Consider the following 20,832-nt stretch of genomic DNA (forward strand, 5'->3'; position numbering starts at 1 on the left):
TGTGAAACTGGAAAACATTTTTTTAGCAAAGCAGCAGACACCAGGGCACCGCACCGTTCCATCCTTGACTCCACTTTCTCCATCTTGAGTCCCACCTCGCTACCTGTTTATTCATCTGGCGCCAAACTCTCCGGTATTCCGATGGGGTCTACTAGGTGTCAGTCATTTGGCCACGCCTCAGCCGAAGAGAGGCGCGGAAAAGTATCGCAATGAGCTGCGTCGCCTATTGCTGACGCCAGAGAGTGTGCGTCCACAGTTTATCAGAGAGCTCCGTGGCCAGCCCCTTGTGCGCCAGCCCCTTGTGCACAGCAACTTGCGGCGTCTTCACTCAGGCTGCTCTTAGAGTAGTAGTAACAGCCAGAAAGGAGTCGGAAGAGGTCCCACGAGGCTGTCTTCACCGCTATGCCCAAGAATAAAGGTACTGCTGTAAGCGTCTGGGACTGTACCTCGGCTTGCTCTGCCAGTAACCCCGACGTCTGTTCCAGGCCGCAGTAACTGTTCTGGCGGAACTGGGCATCGCGCCTCCAGCACTGTGTTGGGGAAAAGAGTTGGGAATCCCCGATTTGGTCACATTGGGTGGGAGAGACGCCATTTTTGTGGGGCCTGCTTCGGAAGGTAGCGGGCTTTTGCTCCTATTTCACGCCAGACGTAAGGCGTGTAGGTAGCGGACGGTTGAGGAACCTTAACCGGACTGCCTGGCTTTCCAGAGTAGGCACCTACAAACTTCCCTGCTACTTTCCTGGAAGCAGTTCTTAACTATTTACCTGTCTGGACAGTTAAAAGTATTGCTAAGGATACTCCCCTTTCCTTGTTAAACTGGGAAAACCTTGAAGCATGTTTAGGTTCATCTCTGGCGTTTTTCTCTACCCCATCTCTTTATAGAGTGTAACATTCTTTTGCAGAAGATTTATTACATATTTAGGCAAGTTTTTAACTTCCGTATCCGATAAATATCGTGGGAGTAAAGCCATCAACCTTCCGTTCATTCTGCGTTTAAACTTTCACACCACGCTTAGACTTGAAAATAAGTTTACTTACAGCTTCTAAAGTAGGAGGTCTAACCTCGGCAGAACTCTTGCTCGGTCGTTTCTGAAAGAATTCTCCTTTATATAGACCTGAGGTAATCTCTTACTTTTAATGCCCTTGTAATTGCTTGAAGAAAACTGTAGGTGGAAACAAAATGTGTTATTTTCCACAGGAGAGGACCATATTTTATAGTACACAAAAACTGCTTAGATTATTCCTTCTTGGGACCCACACCAATCTGTCTTCTTTTTACTTGCTTGTTGGTACCAAGGAATCTGTTTCATTTTCTCTTTATAGCTGTTACGATACACAACTCTTGAGGTACTTGGTGACAGTACAGTGCTGTGTTTTCTGGACAATACTCTTTGCTCTCCCCAAAACCCACTAATGGGTTGTTTGTATAATAAGATTTGTTTGTTTGTTTTACTGCAAAATTATTCAAGGATAAAGTGTATTATGGGAGAAGTCTAATTAGAGGTAGCAAAGGCTTATGATTTTCACTAACATTTTCTCAGATGGTACTGAACAACTTCAGTAAGTATGTTGATCTCACCTTTATTTCTAGTGATGAGATTCTCAGTTCTCTAAGTTACCGATTCTAAAGATCACAGTATCTCCCTTTGCAAAATGTCCATTAAATCTTTGTTGATGTTACTATCCCTGTACTTGACGCTAGCCTTAAATAGTTAAGCTTCCTTTATTCTTCTAGGGTAGAACTTTCAAACTGAGTGAGCCTAAGAAGGTTCTCAGTAAAGAGTATCACCAAAACACATAGAGTTTGTTTAAGGAGGAGGTATGGATTTGTTGGTCATAGAAAGAAAGCAAGATAAACTATTAAACGACTTTAATTGTGATATGTTCATGCCTAGCCTCATTCTTTTAAAATATAATTTAAAGTGCATTCTGTTACATGGTATTACAGTAGAAGGAGAATAATCAGGGTTTGGCTAATTCTGGTAAATTGAAAACAAATTTTTGTATCATCTGAGGCACATAAAAGAAGTGCAGTGGCCGGGCGCAGTGGCTCATGCCTGTAATCCCAGCACTTTGAGAGGCCGAGGCGGGTGGATCACGAGGTCAGGAGCTCGATACCATCCTGGCTAACATAGTGAAACCCCGTCTCTACTAAGAATACAAAAAAATTAGCCCCGCGTGGTGGCGGCTACTAGTAGTCCCAGCTACTCCAGAGGCTGAGGCAGGAGAATGGCTTGAACCTGGGAGGTGGAGCTTGCAGTGAGCCGAGATTGCGCCACTGCACTTCAGCCTGGCGACTGAGCCAGACTCCGTCTCAATTAAAAAAAAAAAAAAAGTATAGTAATACAGTGAACTCCTGGAAATCCATACCTCTAGGAATTACAACACAGATTCGTTAAAGTCCTCTGTTACCTCTCCCAAATTTATTTTTAAGATTTAATCACCATCCTGAATTGAATGTTTTTATTATTGTGTAAAATCAGTGTTATCCTCTGGATACTTAGTTGAAGGATATTTTTGAAGACTCCTTACGTTTTATGAGATGAGACTTACTAATATAGAAGTAAAACTTGCTCATTTGGCTTTTGGTGTTTTTTTGTTTTTGTTTTCATTTGAAAATCCAGATGTCTGTCATTATTGTCATGGTGAGGTTTATCCAAGTAAACATGTAAATGAACATGGGCCATACGTGGAATTACTTTTTCTTTGCACTCATTCAGCTGGTTTCCTGCAGAAATCTTAGAAATCCGTCCTCACATCAGGAAAAGAGCATCCTTTGGCCTACTTGTGAAGAGCTAGAGTAAGATGCTCCCACCTTTGAGATTGCTGTATGCAATTTAAAAGTTGCCATTCTTTTGCAAATGTGTAATCATGGTTTAGTCATTTGAAAAGCTGCCAAAGTTTTATAAAACCCAGTAAGCAAAGCAGGTATGATCTTTGTCCTGACTCAGCTAAGTTCAGGCACGATTAATGGCTTGAAATATAGAATATGTTTTCCTTTGTAGAAATTTAGTTTTGGCATACCCTAAGAATACATCCGAATCTGGATAAATCACGAAGTTGTGGAAGCCCAGTTTTCTTCTACAGTGGCACAGAACAATGTGAGACTGCTCCAGAGGTAGTGGGTGGATTCAAGAAGTTAGATATCTGGCTTGCGGTGGCCAGGTATATATATTTTATTCTGTTTGCAGTGTTAACGTTTTTATTCAGATTCTTCAATTGATTCCTTTATATTACTGTAATTTGTTGCCTTTCTCCCTCCTTTTGGAAACGGCTGCTATTTTGGTTTACATTCTCTAATGGGTATAAAATGTTGTGGAGAAATACCCCAATTTCTTGATAATTCGATAGAAAATCTCACAAGGAAATATTCTGGATGTGTTTAGTAATAAGCAAAAACTGAAAAATACAGTGAAACATGACAGCAGTTGAAATAGTTATCAAAAGTCTAAGGAAGTGTATATGTAAGCTTTAACCCAGAAATTCTAATTCTGTTCATTTATGAAATTTGTTGGAGAATAATATTCAATGCAGCATTGTATAATAATATTGAAACATTGGAAGAAATTAAAGTATTAAATATACTTTAACTGTTAAAATGTTGGTCCATATCTGCAGCTATTGAAATGAAAAGATATTCAGGACAAATTATTGAGTGGAGTTAAAATATACTATAGAAGAAAATGAATGAAGTCTAGTTTTTATTTGGAAAGCATTGTATAGCTTTCTATAAGATATATTCTTATTTCAGAAATATCCAAACAAATGTTCAAGAAGGATAGCATTGATATATATCGGGTAAAAGACTTAAGGAGAACCTCAACAGGTTCTGTTAATGAGGTAATGTTAATGTTGTAATGTAAATAAATTTAAACACATTTATTATGTGTTTAAATGATATATTTTTAATTTTCCTGCAAGTGATTTCAAAAACAAACTTCAAAAACCTTATTTTGTGTTATAGTTTAGTTTATATGATATTATGCAGATTTTTACAGTTAATTTTTTATCTACTCTTTAATTAGGTAAAGGAGGTAAAAACAGGCGCAGGGGTAAAAATGAGAATGAATCTGAAAAAAGAGAGCTGGTGTTTAAAGAGGATGGACAAGGTAAGACTTTTTTGGTTAGGCTTCTTTTATTAATATATTTTGTTGTTGCTGTTAATATAAATTTCAGTCTTTCTCCTAAAGGAATCTTAATCATTATCCTGAGCAGTTGTCCCCGTTTCCATTTTTCTTTCCCTCATTTCTCATCATCTGCATTTCTCCTGTACTTGTTCATTAAATAATGATTTCTTGGATATACTAAGTCTGGATAGAGGATTTGATTGCAGCGTTTTTGTAAATATACATTCAGTATTTTGTGTGGTATTCAGTATTCAGAACACAATCTAGCTGTTGCCTGCAATCCCAGCTCTTGGAAAGCAAGGTGGTTGGCTTGCTTGAAGCTAGGAGAGAACAGCCTGAGCAACAGGGCAGAACCCTGTCTCTGAAAAAAAAAAAAAAAAAAAAAAAATTAATGGGGCATTGTGTTACACAACTGAAGTCCCAGGTTCTCTGGAGGATAAGGGGAGAGGATAGTTTGAACCCAGGAGGCCAAAGCTGCAGGGAGCTGTGAGGGTGCTACTGTATTCAGCCTGGGTGACAGAGCAAGACCCTGTCTCAAGAAAAAGCCAAAAGTTCAGAGCAAATTAAGCATAGACTGTTATCATTAAATATTCCATATGTTGGTAATGAGTAATGTTGTAGGCTATCAGACCATGGTTATTTGTGAGAATAAAATCTCAAAACCTTTTTGAACCCCAAGTTCTTCAGTGCCGCTAGCGCATAATCATAAAATGTCATACAATCCTAATAATTGACTAACTCGTGGATTGATAAAGGAAGTACAGACTAACATACCAAAAAAATAAAAATAAAGTTTATCGGGCCAGTTGCTTTTTTTCTTTTTTTCTTTAAGTAATGAGCTTACGAAAAATTTGTGAGATTAGTACACAACAAAGTTACATGTATTCTTCACCTAGATTCACCAATTTTAACCTTTTACATCTTTTACTTTATTTCTGTCTCTGAGTATCTGCATGTATACACATTTTTCTAACTCTTTTGAATTTTTACACAGATAATTAGTAACATGAATTTACAGACTTTACCCCTAAATACTTCAGCATATATTTCATAAGATCAAGCACTTTTCCTTTACTAACAGTAGAATTACTATAACATATTTAACTTCCAAGTAATACTGTTATCTACTTCTATGCTATGCTGTTACACGTAGGTAACCACTAACCACATATGACTATGTAGATTAATGTAACTTACAATTTAGATATGTAATAGTTCCATCACAGGTAGGTTTTCGTGGAGACTGCTAACCTCATTGATAATCTGTATTCATATTTCTTCACATTTAATTATTTTCAGCATGAATACATTTATTGTTTAATAACTTATAAGAAAAACTAGATATGTTTATAGAATTTTTGGTAGTCACTTTTGTTCTAAATAAAAGCCACTAAAAAGTCAACATCTTTTAATTATATGAAACATATTTTCTGGCAAAAGAAACTTATTTAGCCTTCATCTTTTTCAGTTCTAATAGGTGTTGACTTTACTTTCAGGACAGATTTTTTAATTTTCATTCTCATTTTGTTTTTGTTTTCCTCCATGTTTCGAAATTGCTTAGTGATAAGCTGAGCTCACTCTATTGTTGTAAAATGGATGCAGTTGTGACATGTATAACCCCTCAATGTAGCTTTTTCTTTCTTTTTTTTTTTTTTTTGAAGCAGAGTCTCACTTAGTCGGCCAGGCTGGAGTACAGTGGCATGATGCTCAGTGCAACATCCATCTCCTGGGCTCAAGCGGTTCTCCTGCCTCGGCCTCCCAAGTAGCTGGGATTAGAGGTGTGTGCCAGTGCGCCTGGCTAATTTTTGTATTTTTAGTAGAGACGAAGTTTTACCATGTTATCCAGGCTAGTCTCGAACTGCTGACCTCAGGTATTGCACCTGTCTCAGCCTCCCAAAGTGCTGGGATTACAGGCATGAGCAACCATGCCTGGCCTGTCACTCTTATTTTCTAAGAACTTTAGAGTAATCACCAAGGTATTCTAAAGTAAACATGAATTTTTAATAGTTAAGCTATTGTTTTTCTTTGTCATTTCTGAGTTTAAGAATAGTGAAGATAGAGTTAGGGCTCATGTGTGAGAGGTTGATGAAGCATTATAGTGTATATTTTGAAATGTCCCTCTTTGATGTTCAAAAGTAGAGTGTACAATCATGACGACAACAGTTGACTTACTCAGAATGAGTAGGTAATTAAAATGCCTCTAGTAGCAGAAACAGCTTGCATTGGAAATGGCATTTGTAACCCTGAACAAGTTACTTGACTTAGTGTTTTATTTACTCTAAATATAAAGACGTTAAAGTATATGAGCATAGCTGAGAGAGTTGTAGAAGTTGACATATGAAGAATTCTCTGGTTTCCCTAAAGTTAGAATATGTGTCATTTTGAAATACTACTGTCTGAATAAATTACTCAGGCTTTTGCTGTTTGTTTTATGCTGTTTTTCTTTGTATGTAGTGTGATCCAATTTAGCAGTAAATGAAGCTTTTATTAGCTGGTAAATTTATTTTGTTGTTGTTGAGTTTTGATCTTGACACCCAGGCTGGTGTGCAGTGGTGTTATCTCAGCTGCCTGCAACCTCTGCCTCCTGAGTTCAAGCCATTCTCCTGCCTCAGCCTCTTGAGTAGCTGGGATTTTACAGGCATCTGGCACCACACCCAGCTAATTTTTCTATCTTTAGTAGAGACAAGGTTTCATCACGCTGGCCAGGCTGGTCTTGAATTCCTGACCTTGGGTTATTCACCTGCCTTGGCCTCCCAGGTTGCTGGGATTTCGGGCATGAGCCACCATGCCTGGCCCAATAGCTAAATTTTAGTCTTTACATTTTAACAAATGTTGAACAGGATCTAAATCTTTTTTTAATCTCCTCTCCTCAGAGTATGCTCAGGTAATCAAAATGTTGGGAAATGGACGATTGGAAGCACTGTGTTTTGATGGTATAAAGAGGTTATGCCATATCAGAGGGAAATTGAGAAAAAAGGTAGGTGTGTAGGTTTTTTTTCCATAAAAATTTGCTGTAAAAAAAGTCTCTGCTTTAAATACATGATCCAAGCAATTTATTTTTGTGAATTCCCAAAATAATTTATGTAACAATGATCCATGTGACAATGTGAATAAAGAAAAAGTCTTTGATAACTTTTCGATTTACTTTTAAAGAATAATTTCTTTGTTTAACTTCTGTTGTATTCCTACCAGAAATGTCTACTTTAGTATTGAAGAAACCAGACAAATCTAATATATAACACAAATAGTCTTGACTCAATTAAAGAAATTGAGTGAAAGAATGAAAAATCTTCCTTTTTACTTTAGATTAAAAGAGATGAATTGCTGCATATCCCTTCATTAAGTTTTGGATTGGGGGAAATAGTTTTAGGTGGTACTATGAAAACTGGAATATGGAATATGTTAGACACTCTATTTGTTATATTACCACATCAGGTAATTTTATAACTTACACTGATTAAAAGTCTCTACTACTCAGATTTTTAATTAAAATAATAATAACTTTTTTTGGCTGAGCTCTGTAAGTAATAGCTAGCATACACTTGTAGTCCCAGCTACTCAGGAGGCTAAGGCAGGATGATTGCTTGAGCCCAGCCCAGGAGTTCAAGGTTCCCATAAGCTAAAAATTGTGCTAATGCACTCCAGCCTGGGTGACAGAGCAAATCTCTATCTCAGAAAGCAATAAAAAAAAAAAAAAATCTTTTTGGTATGTTAACATTCTTTCTTTTCCAAATTAGTGACAATTTTGGGGGTTCTCTTAGTCCATTTGGGCTGCTCATTGACTGGGTAGATTATAAAAAACAGAAATTTTATTTCTCATAGTTTTGGAGAAAGAGAAATCTATTTAATATTTGGTGAGGACCCATTTCCTGATTATTATGTGGTGCCTTCTGGCTTAGTCCACACATGGTAGAAGTGATGAACAAGCTGCTTTGGGCCTCTTTTTTAAGAGCAAAAATTCCTTTCATGAGTGATTAGCCCTCCTCATGTAATCACCTCGCAAAGGTCCAACCTCCTATTACTATCACCTTGGGGATTTAAATTTCACCATAAATCTTTTGAGGAACACAAACATTAAGACAAGAACAGGCACTGTATTTATGTAGATTGGGCACTTTTTAGTCATTTTATGTAGACACATCTTCTGTATTTTGGACAATTACATGTCTCTCAATTTCTGAGACAAAGGATCATCTGACATTTTAAACTCTTGAGTAATTGAGATAAAATTGTTATTTTTTTTAACTTTCTAAATAAGAAAATTTTAACAAACTCAACTGAGTACTGTAGTTTTTTCATGCCATACCTTAACTATGTACTGCATACAACTATACTACAGATACATATTACAGTTTTTTTTTTCTAATTTATTTTTAATTTTTGAGGTAAGGTCTCACTGTGTTGTCTAGGCCTCTCTACATTGCCTAGATTAGTCTCAAGCTCCTGCACTCAGATGATCCTCCTGGCTTAGCCTTCCAGAGTGCTGGTATAGGCATGAGACACCTCTCCTGGCATCTAATTAATTTATTATTTTTTCACACTAGGTGAATAGTATACCTGTTTTGTGGGAAGATTCACTAAACATTTTTTCTTTTAATTTTTATTAAATTAAAAATTTAATAAAAGTTTTTATTTTTAAAATAATCTGCAGTAAATTTCTTACAGGTTTGGATAAATACTTCAGACATTATATTGGTTGGTCTACGAGACTATCAGGTAAAAATAACATTTAAATTTGTGTTGTGACTTTGTATTTAAGCAGTTAATGTTTGGAAGGTACTATATACTAGTATCTTTGACCCGTTCCAGCCCAGGATGATTTTTGCCTGCCATCATCATTTATTTAGGGCCAGTTGTGTTTAAGACTATAGTATTTTTCAAATTTGAAATAATTCTCACAGGTAGTTAAGGGTATATGTATTTTTGTGGAAAGACATAATTTTTTTAATTCTTTGTTTTCATTGCTAATGTGCAGTAAATATTTTCTTGCAGGCTTGGGCAAGTACTATAGAACATTCTGTCCTCATGTATTTAAAGGCCAATGGTGTTTCAGGCATTCCGCGAGGTATTTCAGACATTGTAGTTCCCAAATGCCGGTCTGTGAAATAGTACTGGTGCAGGCTGAATTTTCAATGCTCTGAAGTCAAATTAGAAGATGCATAGTTAGGATGTTCTTCATGGAACACAATTGTTTGTTTACCTTTTAAATGTATATTTTAATAACCTTTTTTTAAATGAGAAAGATAGTATATAAGGTGGTAATTTTTATTAGTGTTCTAATTTGGCAAAGCAAAATTTAGTAATCGAGACTCATTTACCTAATATTATTTTTCATATTAATATTTTGAAATTTAAAGTTCTTGAAATCCACGTCTGGGAGACCACAAGTCTAGTTGATAAAGTTGAGTAAGTCGGTTCTCCTTTAAAAGTTTTGTAGTTTGGTAGTGTAAAGTTAAGACATGCATACCAAGTAGTTACAGTACAAACTGTTGTAAAGTACATACTGTAAATTTAAAGTGAGCAGTATATAACAAAGACAGTGGTGTGGTAACTGTTTAATCTCCAATGTTGAAACTATTTACATGCTGTAGGTCTGTAAAATACATTTGATTTCTATCCATGGAACTCATCACCATTGTTTAACCACATTGAAAAAGTACTGCTATGTCTATATTTTTATTCTCTTAATATTAGGTGGAGTTTTCTGTAGTCATCTGTTAAGTGTAGTTGGTTTATAATGTTCAAGTCTTCTGTTGATCTTTTGTCTGATTCTTCTTTTCATTACTATAAGTGGCATATTGAAGTTACTCTACTTTTCATCTTGAGAATTTCTACTTTTTACATGACTTCAGTGTCTTTATTGACTTTCTGTTTAGTGAAATACCATTTTCATTATTTTCTTAATATTTTTAGACAGGATTTCTTTTGAAGTCTTTAAATATGTTTATAATCTCTCAGATAAACCAAGTCCAACTTCTGGAATCCCTCAGGAATAGTATTTTTTTTTTTTCTCCCCTGTGTTTGGGTCACTTTTTTAGATCTCTTTCTTTTTTTTTTTTTTTTTAACTGAACATTTTAACTACAACATAGCAATTCTAGAAATCAGATTCCTACCTCTCAGGGTTGTTGTTGGTACTGCTTGTTTGGTGACTTTTCTGAAGTAATTCTTTGGCCACTGAATAGTTGGTTAGTTAGTGGGCAGTTCATGTTTGAATTAAGATTTCATTAAAATGAGCAAGATTTTAATCATTTAAGGAGGAATCTTGTACATTTAGAGGAATTCTTTCAACATTCAGCCAATGTCAGTCAACTGACACCTCTCCTTAGTCTTCATTTCTTGCTGTGCAGGATCTCAAGTTCAGTCAGGGGTAATACTAGGGCTTTCCTATGTCTGTCTTTATTGTGTACACTACCCTGTACACATATTTGGCCTTTCAGATTTGCAGAAGTATATTAGACTTTACAAATTTCCTATGGATAGCTCATTCCAGAGCTTTTCCAAGATTTTTGGTTATTTTTTGTCCCAACTAGTATTACCACTTACGGCATGTTAAAAAATTGCCACAGATTCCAGCACTTTGGGAGGCCGAGGCGGGTGGATCAGGAGATCAGGAGATCGAGACCATCCTGGCTAACAAGGTGAAACCCCGTCTCTACTAAAAATACAAAAAATTAGCTGGGCGCAGTGGCAGGCACCTATAGTCCCAGCTACTTGGGAGGCTGAGGCAGGAGAATGGCGTGAACTTTGGAGGTGGAGCTTGCAGTGAGCGGAGATTTCGCCACTGCACTCACTCCAGCCTGGGCAACAGCGCGAGACTCCATCTCAAAAAAAAAAAAAAAAAAATTGCCACAGATTGTTTTTTCTACAAAAGTCCTGTGTGGTAAACCACAGTGAATAAGCTCTGAATCAAATGAATTAAAGAAAAGCTCTTAAAATGGGAATTTCCAGGAACTGCCAGAAAATTCTCTGTAGAATGGTGTTACCAAGGAACTTCAGACTTGTTCTGTGCTTTTCAGTGGCTGCTATGCTGTGGTTTTTATTAAACTGAGATGAGGAATGGAAATAGGCCACACTGCTTTTTCTTAGTAAGATTCGCCTATATTTCTTGCATAAACGCTCTTTAGTGTTTATTGCATTCATTTGGTTAATTTTCAGATTTCTGATATATGGATTTTGACCATTTATGTCAGTATTCTCATTTCTTTTATGAAGGAACAAATTTTAGCAAGTGCTTATTCTGCCATACCTGCAATCACTGCAGGAAGGCCTTTATTTTTGATAGACTTAATTACACATTGACTTTGTTTCTTCTTCATATATCAAACTAAAAAGTTGTACTGTGTATTTAAAATATTATTTTTATGAACATTATGTTATTCTAATCATCAATTAACAAAATCTGGTTTGCACATATGGTTTGAAAAGTGTTCTATTTCATACTGCCTTTTTGCCAGATCACTTTAGTTTACATCTTACTTAGGTTGTAAATTGTAAGCAATCAGAACCCTCCTTACTGCAAGTTGGATAAAATACTTCCAATTGAGGAAGTGTGAACATCTTAGGAAAGTGGTTCTTGGTGTTTGCATTAGAAACACCCACCCAGAAGAACTTTTAAAAATATGTATTCATGTACTGCACCCCAGGTAGTTCTACTTTCACTCTTAAGGAAGTAGGTATCTATTTTTAAAATCAAGCTATTTTTCAAGTTCCATAGACAATTCTGACAGATACTAAGAACTGATGCTTAGAAAAGTTTATTACTGTTTTGTTTGTTTGTTTGTTTGTTTGTTTGTTTGTTTGTTTTATGGAGTGTCACTCTTGCCCAGGCTGGAGTGCAGTGGCTTGATCTCAGCTCACTGCAAGCTGAGCCTCCCGGGTTCATGCCATTCTCCTGCCTCAGCCTCTTGAGTAGCTGTGACTACAGATGCCTGCCACCATGCCCAGCTAATATTTTGTATTTTTAGTAGAGACGGGGTTTCACCTTGTTAGCCAGGATGGTCTCGATCTCCTGACCTCGTGGTCTACCCGCCTCGGCCTCCCCAAGAGCTAGGATTATAGGCGCAAGCCACCACACCCAGCCTAGAAAAGTGTATTACTTTTTTAACATCATTATTCTTTAGTCCATTTTTAGTTTTGAATTGCAGTGTTTGACCTAAAAAGTTTTATATTACAATTTGTTGGAATAAGTCTTTTGTTTTTTTCCAAGAGACTTCTAATTAAAAGGGAATAGTAAATAAAAGCACTGTGCTTGCCTTTTGTGCTTTTATTAAAATGAAATCTCTACAGTCTTCTCTAAGCTATTAATCATTTTTTTACTAATGAACATAAGCCATTTCCTAAAGACTCAAGAATATTTTTCTAAAGGGTATTGGGGTAGGCAAAGGAAAGCAGGAAAGTTTGTAACAAACAGTAGGTGGAAATTTTTTAGATGTGTTCAATTTGAAAGTAATTTGTGAAACAAGTGATATTTGATAAAAGACGTTTTTAAAGTTATTTGTTTATTTCTAAGGATAACAAAGCTGATGTAATTTTAAAGTACAATGCAGATGAAGCTAGAAGCCTGAAGGCATATGGCGAGCTTCCAGAGCATGGTAATATCAAAATGATTTTTTCTCCTTGTTATTTGGTGTTAATGTTTGTTGGTATTTAGATGAAGGTATATCCGCAGAACTCCTGCGTTACATACTGTTTTAGTGTATACTTAAAAGTTTTTTATAAATAATCTTGCCTATACTTCAGTAAACTTATAAAACTTTGCAAAAGTATTAATAACTGGAAATCTCTAATAAAGACATTGTGAACTTGACAGTAAAAATCACTAATAAAGAGATTATGAATTAGGAAAGTTCCTTTAGTGATGAGTTTATGAATTCATAAGCTTTGGGTTTGTATATAAGATCTGTCGTAAGCTCTGGATTTGTATATAAGATCTGTCAAATGAATACTTTTTTTATGGTGTTTTTCTTTTTTTTTTTTTTCTTTCTTTTTTTTTTTTTTTTTGAGGCGGAGTCTCGCTCTGTCGCCCGGACTGGAGTGCAGTGGCCGGATCTCAGCTCACTGCAAGCTCCGCCTCCCGGGTTTACGCCATTCTCCTGCCTCAGCCTCCCAAGTAGCTGGGACTACAGGAGCCCGCCACTTCGCCCGGCTAGTTTCTGTATGTTTAGTAGAGAGGGGTTTCACCGTGTTAGCCAGGATGGTCTCGATCTCCCGACCTCATGATCCGCCCGTCTCGGCCTCCCAAAGTGCTGGGATTACAGGCTTGAGCCACCGCGCCCGGCCTTATGGTGTTTTTCTAAACAATTCTCAAGACTGGCAGTTTTCATTTAAGCATAGGCAAGAAATGTAATACTAATGTTTGATTCTTATAGATAAAAATATTCAGTTCATCTTAGCAAAGTTGTAACTGTGAGATTATTATTATTATTATTATTTTTTTTTTTTTTTGAGACGGAGTCTCGCTCTGCCGCCCAGGCTGGAGTGCAGTGGCCGGATCTCAGCTCACTGCAAGCTCCGCCTCCTGGGTTTACGCCATTCTCCTGCCTCAGCCTCCCAAGTAGCTGGGACTACAGGAGCCCGCCACGTCGCCCGGCTAGTTTTTTGTATTTTTTAGTAGAGACGGGGTTTCACCGTGTTAGCCAGGATGGTCTCGATCTCCTGACCTCGTGATCCGCCGGTCTCGGCCTCCCAAAGTGCTGGGATTACAGGCTTGAGCCACCGCGCCCGGCCTATGAGATTATTTTTAACAAACAATTGTGTTTTCTTTTTCTTAAAGGCAAACACAATGCATACTTACTACAGAAAACTAGACAAGATTGCAATAAGTCCCTCATGACACCGTCAAAAAGAATATGCACTATTTTAAAGTCTATATATTTTACCTGGCAGCTCTTTTTGTTATTTATCACATTGCATTTTATGAAAACAAGATTTTTATATAAACATGAAGATCCTGATGAAATTATTGACATTTCAGAAACTGCTGAAATAACTGGGAGTTCAGCTAGCACCTCCTTTTTTCACTTTTGTTACTTAGGGATAAGCATGATTGTGATTTAAACAAGTATTTCTCACTGATTTGATAAGTCTGTTTAATAATTGGTTAACTAGCTGTTGCAATTTCAAGAGAATTTTATATATCTTGAGAATAAGTTGTTAACCTGTGCTCAAATCCTTTTTGAAGGCTACCTGGAAATATTTGGCTATTGAGTTGGTATAATCAGAGTCTGCTTGCCATACTTAAAATACCTTTTGTATATGTGCTAAGTGAGAATTAAAAATACCTTTTTTTAAAAAAAGAAAAATACAGCACACTACAGCACATTCGTTCTTTGTTTTTTGAGACAGAGTCTCACTCTGTCACCCAGGTAGGAGTGCTTTGGCGCCATCTCAGCTCACTGCATTCTCCGCCTCCCGGGTTCAAGCTGTTTTCCTTCTTCACCCTCTGAGACTACAGGCATTTGCCACCACATCCGGTTAATTTTTAGTTGAGACCCGTTTTCACAATGTGGCCAGGCTGGTCTCAAACTCCTAATCTTCAGTGATCTGCCCACCTTGGCCTCCCAAAGTGCTGGGATTACAGGCAAAATATTTATTATATAATCATGTGTATAATACATGAGTGTTTGTTGTTTTACCTTTAGCTAAAATCAATGAAACAGACACATTTGGTCCTGGAGATGATGATGAAATCCAATTTGATGATATTGGAGATGACGATGAAGACATTGATGATGTAAGTAGATAAACCTAATAGGTTTTTTGTTTTATCTATAAACTTTACAGTCCTTTGGGATATTCTTTACTGCAAAAATCAGTTTTAGCTTTGGCAATAGGCACTTTGTAATCAAAGTTAAGTAAGAGTGTCTAAAGAAATAGTTTTGAAAACATGTCCTCTATTAAGAGAAATGCTTAATATGTTAAAAAGAAGAATCTTGTTTGAACCAGTTTGATGCAGCATTGAAATTATGACATATGTGAAAGCCTTGTTGAAATGGAAGGCCTGTTGCTAGGGCATGTAATAGAATTACATGGTTGAGCATCAATTTGTACTGGCCAGACTGTTGTTTTGGAGTTAGCTTGTGCTTGTTTTGTGGAAGTGATTGTTTTTCCTAGTAACAAAATATCGCAGTTTGCAAAGCAATAAATGCTTCAGCTCTCTTTTTCAGTTAACTATATTGAAATTAAATTCACCTTGATTTTTTTTCCCTCTCTCCGAGAGAGAGAGAGAGAAAGAGAGAGAGAGAGAATGTGGTGTGTTGGATATGGATTTGGTTGGTATAGCTTACAATTCATTTGGGCTTAGGCTTTTTTGTCAGTATCCCTATAATAAAAATGTTGTTTAGAAACCACCTGTATATCCCACACCCAAAAGTTATGATTAATTAGATACTAAGAAGAAATTATAGAATACCTAAAGCAGTCGTTCTTGATGTCACTTGTGCTATTACTGGAGCTTTTAAAAATTACAAACTCTGGCAGGGCACAGTGGTTCACACCTGTAATCCCAGCACTTTGGGAGATGTGGGCAGATCACAAGGTAAGGTGTTCAAGAACAGCCTGATCAACATGGTGAAACCCCGTCTCTACTAAAAATACAAAAATTAGCCAGGCATAGTAGTACATGCCTGTAATCCCCACTACTCAGGAGACTGAGGCAGGATAATCGCTTGAACCCAGGAGACAGAGGTTGCAGTGAGCCAAGATTGCACCACTGCACTCCAGCCTGGGCAACAGAGTGAGACTCCACCTCAAAAAAAAAAAAAAAAATTACAAAGGCTAAACTTTGGAAAGTCTAAAACAGGCACTACTGATGGTCACGCACTCCATTGAATACCACTGTACTACATCAGGGTTCTCTACAGCTTTTTTTTTACAAACATGTTTATTAAGATTGTGTTCAAACTGTTCAGAGAGTAGAAGGATTTTTAAATTTATTTGTAAACATTCATATACTCTCCAAGATTGTACAATTTACAGTTTTTCTCATCTATCTCACCCATACTTTATTCATCTGATATTACACCTTATATTTTGGCACATTTCCAAACTATTACTTACACTTTGAGTTAAAGAAAAACTGAGTCCATAATTGTATAGTATATACGCATTTATAAATTTTTACAACATAAAGTACTCTATAAAATTTTTAATTTTTTTTCTTTGGAGTTGTTTCTGAGTCTTAACACTACTCTAATGTAATATAAATTTTAAAATATAACTAAAAGGAGAAAATGAAAAGGGATGAAAAATCCATTGTTCTTGTGATCCTAGGAAATCTGAGACAGGTCTCAGTTAATTTAGAAAGTTGATTTTGCCAGTGTTGAGGACCCACCCATAACAGCTTCAGGAAGCCCTGAGGACATGTACCCAAGGTGTTTGCGGCACAGCTTGGTTTTGTGCATCTTACAGGAGACATGAGACATCAGTCAGTATGTGTGAGAAGTACTGTTGGTTCAGTTTGGAAAGGCGCATTTTCTTAGCCTTTCTAAAGGAGGCAGTCAGATATGCATCTAACTCAATGAGCAAAAGGATAACTTTGAATAGAATGGGAGGCTGGGTTGCCTTAAGCACTTTCCACCTTTTTTCTTAGTAATGTTGGGGACCCAAGATATTTTCCTTTCACATTCTAATATTTTCTTCGTGTACCTCCCTTTAGGGACCTTGAGCCAGAGGTTTTTCTGGGGATTAAACAGAATTGACATTTACTTCATGTTGCAATATCCAAAAGCATAAATATTATGTTGTACATTAAGGGCAAATCTGAACATTTCCACAGTTGCTGGCCTTGGAGGCCTCTTTGGAAAATTCAGAGAAGCTATCCAGACTGCATACAGGAACACAAAGCTATATACACAGATGTTAGAATAAGGATCTAAACATGGCTAAGATTATTCTCAGGGTGTTGGGGGGAGAAACTTCTTAGATTTATGCCATTTCCTTTGGAATTAGGCCCAGTAGGGTACCAGGGGGAAGGGATGTAAAGACAGTGGCTATTAAAGAAAGTTTAGTTTCTTTTGAGTATTTATAAGTTTCTTTTGCTTATTACAAGAGAACACTGTAGAAGATTTGTAGTTCTAGTTTTACTTCTGTGATTAAATGGATTCAGAATTTGATTAGGACCATATTTATACCATTCTTAAAGGAATTACATGTATTTGTCTGTGTACACCCCCAGAACATAAGATGTGTAATCACTACCAAAAAAGGTAGTAAGAAGATGCAAAACTTCAAAAATGTTCTGATACATGATATACAGTGACAGTCTGAAAAAGCATAGAGATTTACTGGTAACACAAGGAAATGAGAAAAATCTAATATAAAGAATACTCAGTTCAAAACGATTTACTTCAAGTTTACCATTGGGAGTCTTTATGATTTGTTTTTCTAAGACCACCAGAGCGGGCACAAAAGAACCAGCGACTAGGCAAGTGTAGGAGCAAAACTGCAAGTTTATTTTGGTCACCTAAGGTGTGGGGAAGAGGTCTGTCAGCCTCCGGCAAAGAAGGCCGACAGAGTCCCCCGATGGGGCTCTCAGATGGAGTTCCCACAGTCCCGACATCCCGACAGGAGTGGGGCTGTGAGAAGGCCGTGCGTGGCGTCCCTCCGGAGCGGCTTTTCTAGGAGTGGGAGGGAAATAAGCGGGGCACGGGCATGTCAGGGGGCGTTCCACAGGTGCGACCAGGTAAATGTTGGTCTCTTCGGATTGACATCACCTGGCGCATGGCTAGTTGGTCTGCACCTTCCCGGGTCGCTGGCTGCATTTTCACGGGTGCAGGAAAAGTTGGAGGGGGATGAAGAACCCGGAAGTGCACCATCCTGCTTCCGTTCATCCAAACACTTTATATGCGGTAGAATGTTGTAATAGAGTTACTTTCCATAAATCTGATGATGTTCTTTTCAATTACAGATCTAAATTGAACTGAATGTTTTTACATGACAAGTTTTCTGAGGATTGTTCTACAGTTGGGATTTTGGCCATCGTCAGTTAAGAAGAGAAATTCATTTAGTGTGTTGTTTCTGAAAGCAAACTGATTTATTTTCAATATTTTAAAGTATTTATTTATTTGGAAGCTGATGACCCTGAATTATCTTGTTAAATGTTAATACTTTATGTTTCGATGTAATGGAACTTAGGAATAAGAGACCGTAATAGTTACCATTAAAAGAAATAAACGAATGCTTTTCCTACTCTAATAACTTCAAGTAATGGGATATTTTGAATACATTTCTGCCTTATAGTCATGCTGGGTTCTAATAAGCCCTACCTACTTCCAGCTAATCTGTTTATAGTCTTTATGTTTCAGTTACTTACATATTCTTGTAAGGTTTCTGATAAAATTTGAATACAGAAATCTCCATTTAGATCAGAAAAAAATTGACTTTTTCATGTGTATCTAACCATATGTATTTTTATAGTAACATTGACACTTTATAAATTGTTTTTGTCCTTTGTGCACCAGTTATTAAGGAAAAAAATATGTGCAACACACAGTTTTTGAAGTGTGGCAGTTTTGAGTAGTAATTTAGAATGTGTAAGATTAAGAGTTGCAGAAATTGAACAGTAGGTGGCAACCAATTATCTTAACATTGGAAATACTAGGATGCCATTTTGTTTTGAAAAGTTATTCATTGTAACCCACTGTTTTGCCTTTTATGAACAAGTGAATTACAATGTATAAATGAAAAACTAATTTCATAATAAATTCTCTAAACTGAACCATTCTCATACTGTCTCTAAACTGCCATAGGAGCAGGCAACCATACTGAATGAAAAGATAGTTTCAACCTAGGTTCAGTAGTTCACACCTGTAATCCCAACACTGTGGGAGGCCAACGTGGACAGATCACTCGAGGTCAGGCATTCAAGATCAGCCTGACCAACATGGCAAAACTTCGTCTCTACTAAAAATACAGAAATTAGTGGGGCGTGGTAGTGTGTGCCTGTATTCCTAGCTACTCAGGAGCCTAAGGCAGGAGAATCGCTTAAACCCAGGGAGGTAGAGGTTGCAGTGATGCAAGATCTCACCACTGCACTCCTGCCTGGGCAAGAGTGGGACTCCGTCTAAAAAAAGAAAGAAAAGTTCAGTATATTTTTGGCCTAGCCTTATGTTGTTACTGCATTTCATTGTGCACACTGATTTTTTTTGTATACATACTATTAAGAATTTATATCATAATCTTCCATTTTAAAGTTTTCTTAAAGCTCCAAGGTGAATATAAAGGCTGGACTTGTTAAGAGTTCACTGGGTACTGTTAAATCTTACATAATTTTAATAGGAGAGTCTTCAGTTAGTTTGTGAAACATATTTGTTCTCCTGAAAATTTTTCAGTAATGAAAATATAAAGGGAATCTGTCATCACATGGTTTTAGTAACAATATGTATGAGAGAGAGAGAGAAATTTCCTATGGCTTCTTAAAATCTTGCCGTTTTATTTCTTTAATGTGAAAACTTTGGATTCAAAATCTAAGGCCAGAATGTTGGCACATTGTTAAATCTAAAAATAAGAAATAAAAGCTCACAGTGTATGCAATAATACCAGTTAACCACAAATAAAATGAAATAGGAATACAGCTAACCAGAGAGGTGGAAGATTCCTAAAAGGAGACAAAACACTGTCAGAAGAAATCAGAGATAATGTAAATGTTTCATGCTATTGAACTGGAAAAATCAATATTCTAAAAAATGGCTATACTGCTGAAAGCAATTTTTAGATCAAAGTACCATTCATTCTTCAACAAACTAGGAGAAAAAAAATAAAAATAAAAAATTCATGTAGAAACAAAAAAGTACCCAAATAGCCAAGCAATCCAAAGCAAAGGAACAAAACTTCAGGCTTCACACTGTCTAACTTCAAACAATACTGCCAAAGCACAGGAACTAGAACAGCTTGGTACTTGCACAGAAACAGACACATAGACCAATATAATAAGTTAGAAAACTCAAAAGTAAAGCCACGCCCAATCATACGATCTTTGATAAGGACAACAAATGGGGAAAGGATTTCTCATTCAATGAACAATGCTGGAATAACTGGCTAGTCATATGCAGAATATTAAAGCTGGACCCCTGTCTTTCACCATATACAACTATTAAGTCTTCAGTATGGGAAAACTGGAAAAAAAAAAAAAAAAAAAAAGATGGATGAAAGATTTAAATGTAACACCACACTAAAAATTCTGGAAGAGAGTATTTCTCCTATGGTGGAGCAAGATTGCTGAATGGAAGGTTCCACTTATTTTTGCCACCACAGGAACACCAAATTTAATAACTATCTCAAAAATGAAACGAAAAATCTGGTCAGCTCTCACAGTACCTACTTTTAAATTAATACTGCTGGAAATGGAACTAAAGAGAGCAAGAAAGACAGTCTTGAATTATAGACACCACCCCTATCCCAACCCCCAGGAGTGGCCATCCGGCATGGCAAAATGATTTCTGCTAGTGAAAGGGAGAACACAGTGATTGTGAGACTTTGCATTTAACTCAGTGCTGTCTTACCACATTGGAAAGCAAAACTGCTTAACTCAGCTGATGCCTGTTTATGAAGGGAACATTTAGACCAGCCCTAACCAGAACATTTAGACCAGCCCTAACCAAGTTCTGGCCAACCAGAAGCCTGAATGCTCTGGTGACCTACATAATCCTAAAAGGTAACCTAGACCACAAAAACTACAAATCCAAGACAAGTCCTAGTGCTGGGCTA

General features: G+C 36.8%; 1 protein-coding gene and 1 long non-coding RNA gene across 3 annotated transcripts in view; one reads left to right on the forward strand and one right to left on the reverse strand.

The window, feature by feature from the left end:
- The window catches only part of LOC117090804, an 18,534-nt gene extending 12,473 nt beyond the window's left edge, over window positions 1-6,061 (reverse strand). Inside the window, exon 1 of the long non-coding RNA XR_004440141.1 lies at window positions 6,008-6,061. This is a non-coding gene — a long non-coding RNA (uncharacterized LOC117090804). The remainder of the gene's footprint in view (window positions 1-6,007) is intronic.
- LOC117090706 (eukaryotic translation initiation factor 1A, Y-chromosomal) lies at window positions 215-18,841 on the forward strand. Of its 2 annotated transcripts, XM_033223307.1 has the most exons (7): window positions 216-418; window positions 4,026-4,109; window positions 7,001-7,104; window positions 8,793-8,843; window positions 12,638-12,719; window positions 14,769-14,860; window positions 18,035-18,839. In XM_033223307.1, exons 1-7 carry the CDS (start codon window positions 403-405, stop codon window positions 18,038-18,040), a joined length of 435 nt encoding a protein of 144 aa, XP_033079198.1. In that variant the 5' UTR covers window positions 216-402; the 3' UTR covers window positions 18,041-18,839. The 2 variants fall into 2 exon arrangements, with proteins under 2 accessions (XP_033079260.1, XP_033079198.1); XM_033223369.1 differs by lacking the exon at window positions 12,638-12,719 and having other exon boundaries at window positions 215-418; window positions 18,035-18,841.
- Window positions 18,842-20,832: the final 1,991 nt, after the last annotated feature.

The sequence above is a fragment of the Trachypithecus francoisi genome, unplaced genomic scaffold (assembly GCF_009764315.1).
Source record: "Trachypithecus francoisi isolate TF-2019V2 unplaced genomic scaffold, Tfra_2.0 Contig00084, whole genome shotgun sequence".
Taxonomy (NCBI): Eukaryota; Metazoa; Chordata; class Mammalia; order Primates; family Cercopithecidae; genus Trachypithecus; species Trachypithecus francoisi.

Bases quoted from the DNA above. Each gene is read 5' to 3' on its own strand.
- LOC117090706 (XM_033223307.1), top strand. The intron at 4,110-7,000 runs GTAAGACTTTTT...TCCTCTCCTCAG, and splicing joins GTTTAAAGAGGATGGACAAG to AGTATGCTCAGGTAATCAAA. The intron at 8,844-12,637 runs GTAAAAATAACA...TTTATTTCTAAG, and splicing joins TTGGTCTACGAGACTATCAG to GATAACAAAGCTGATGTAAT.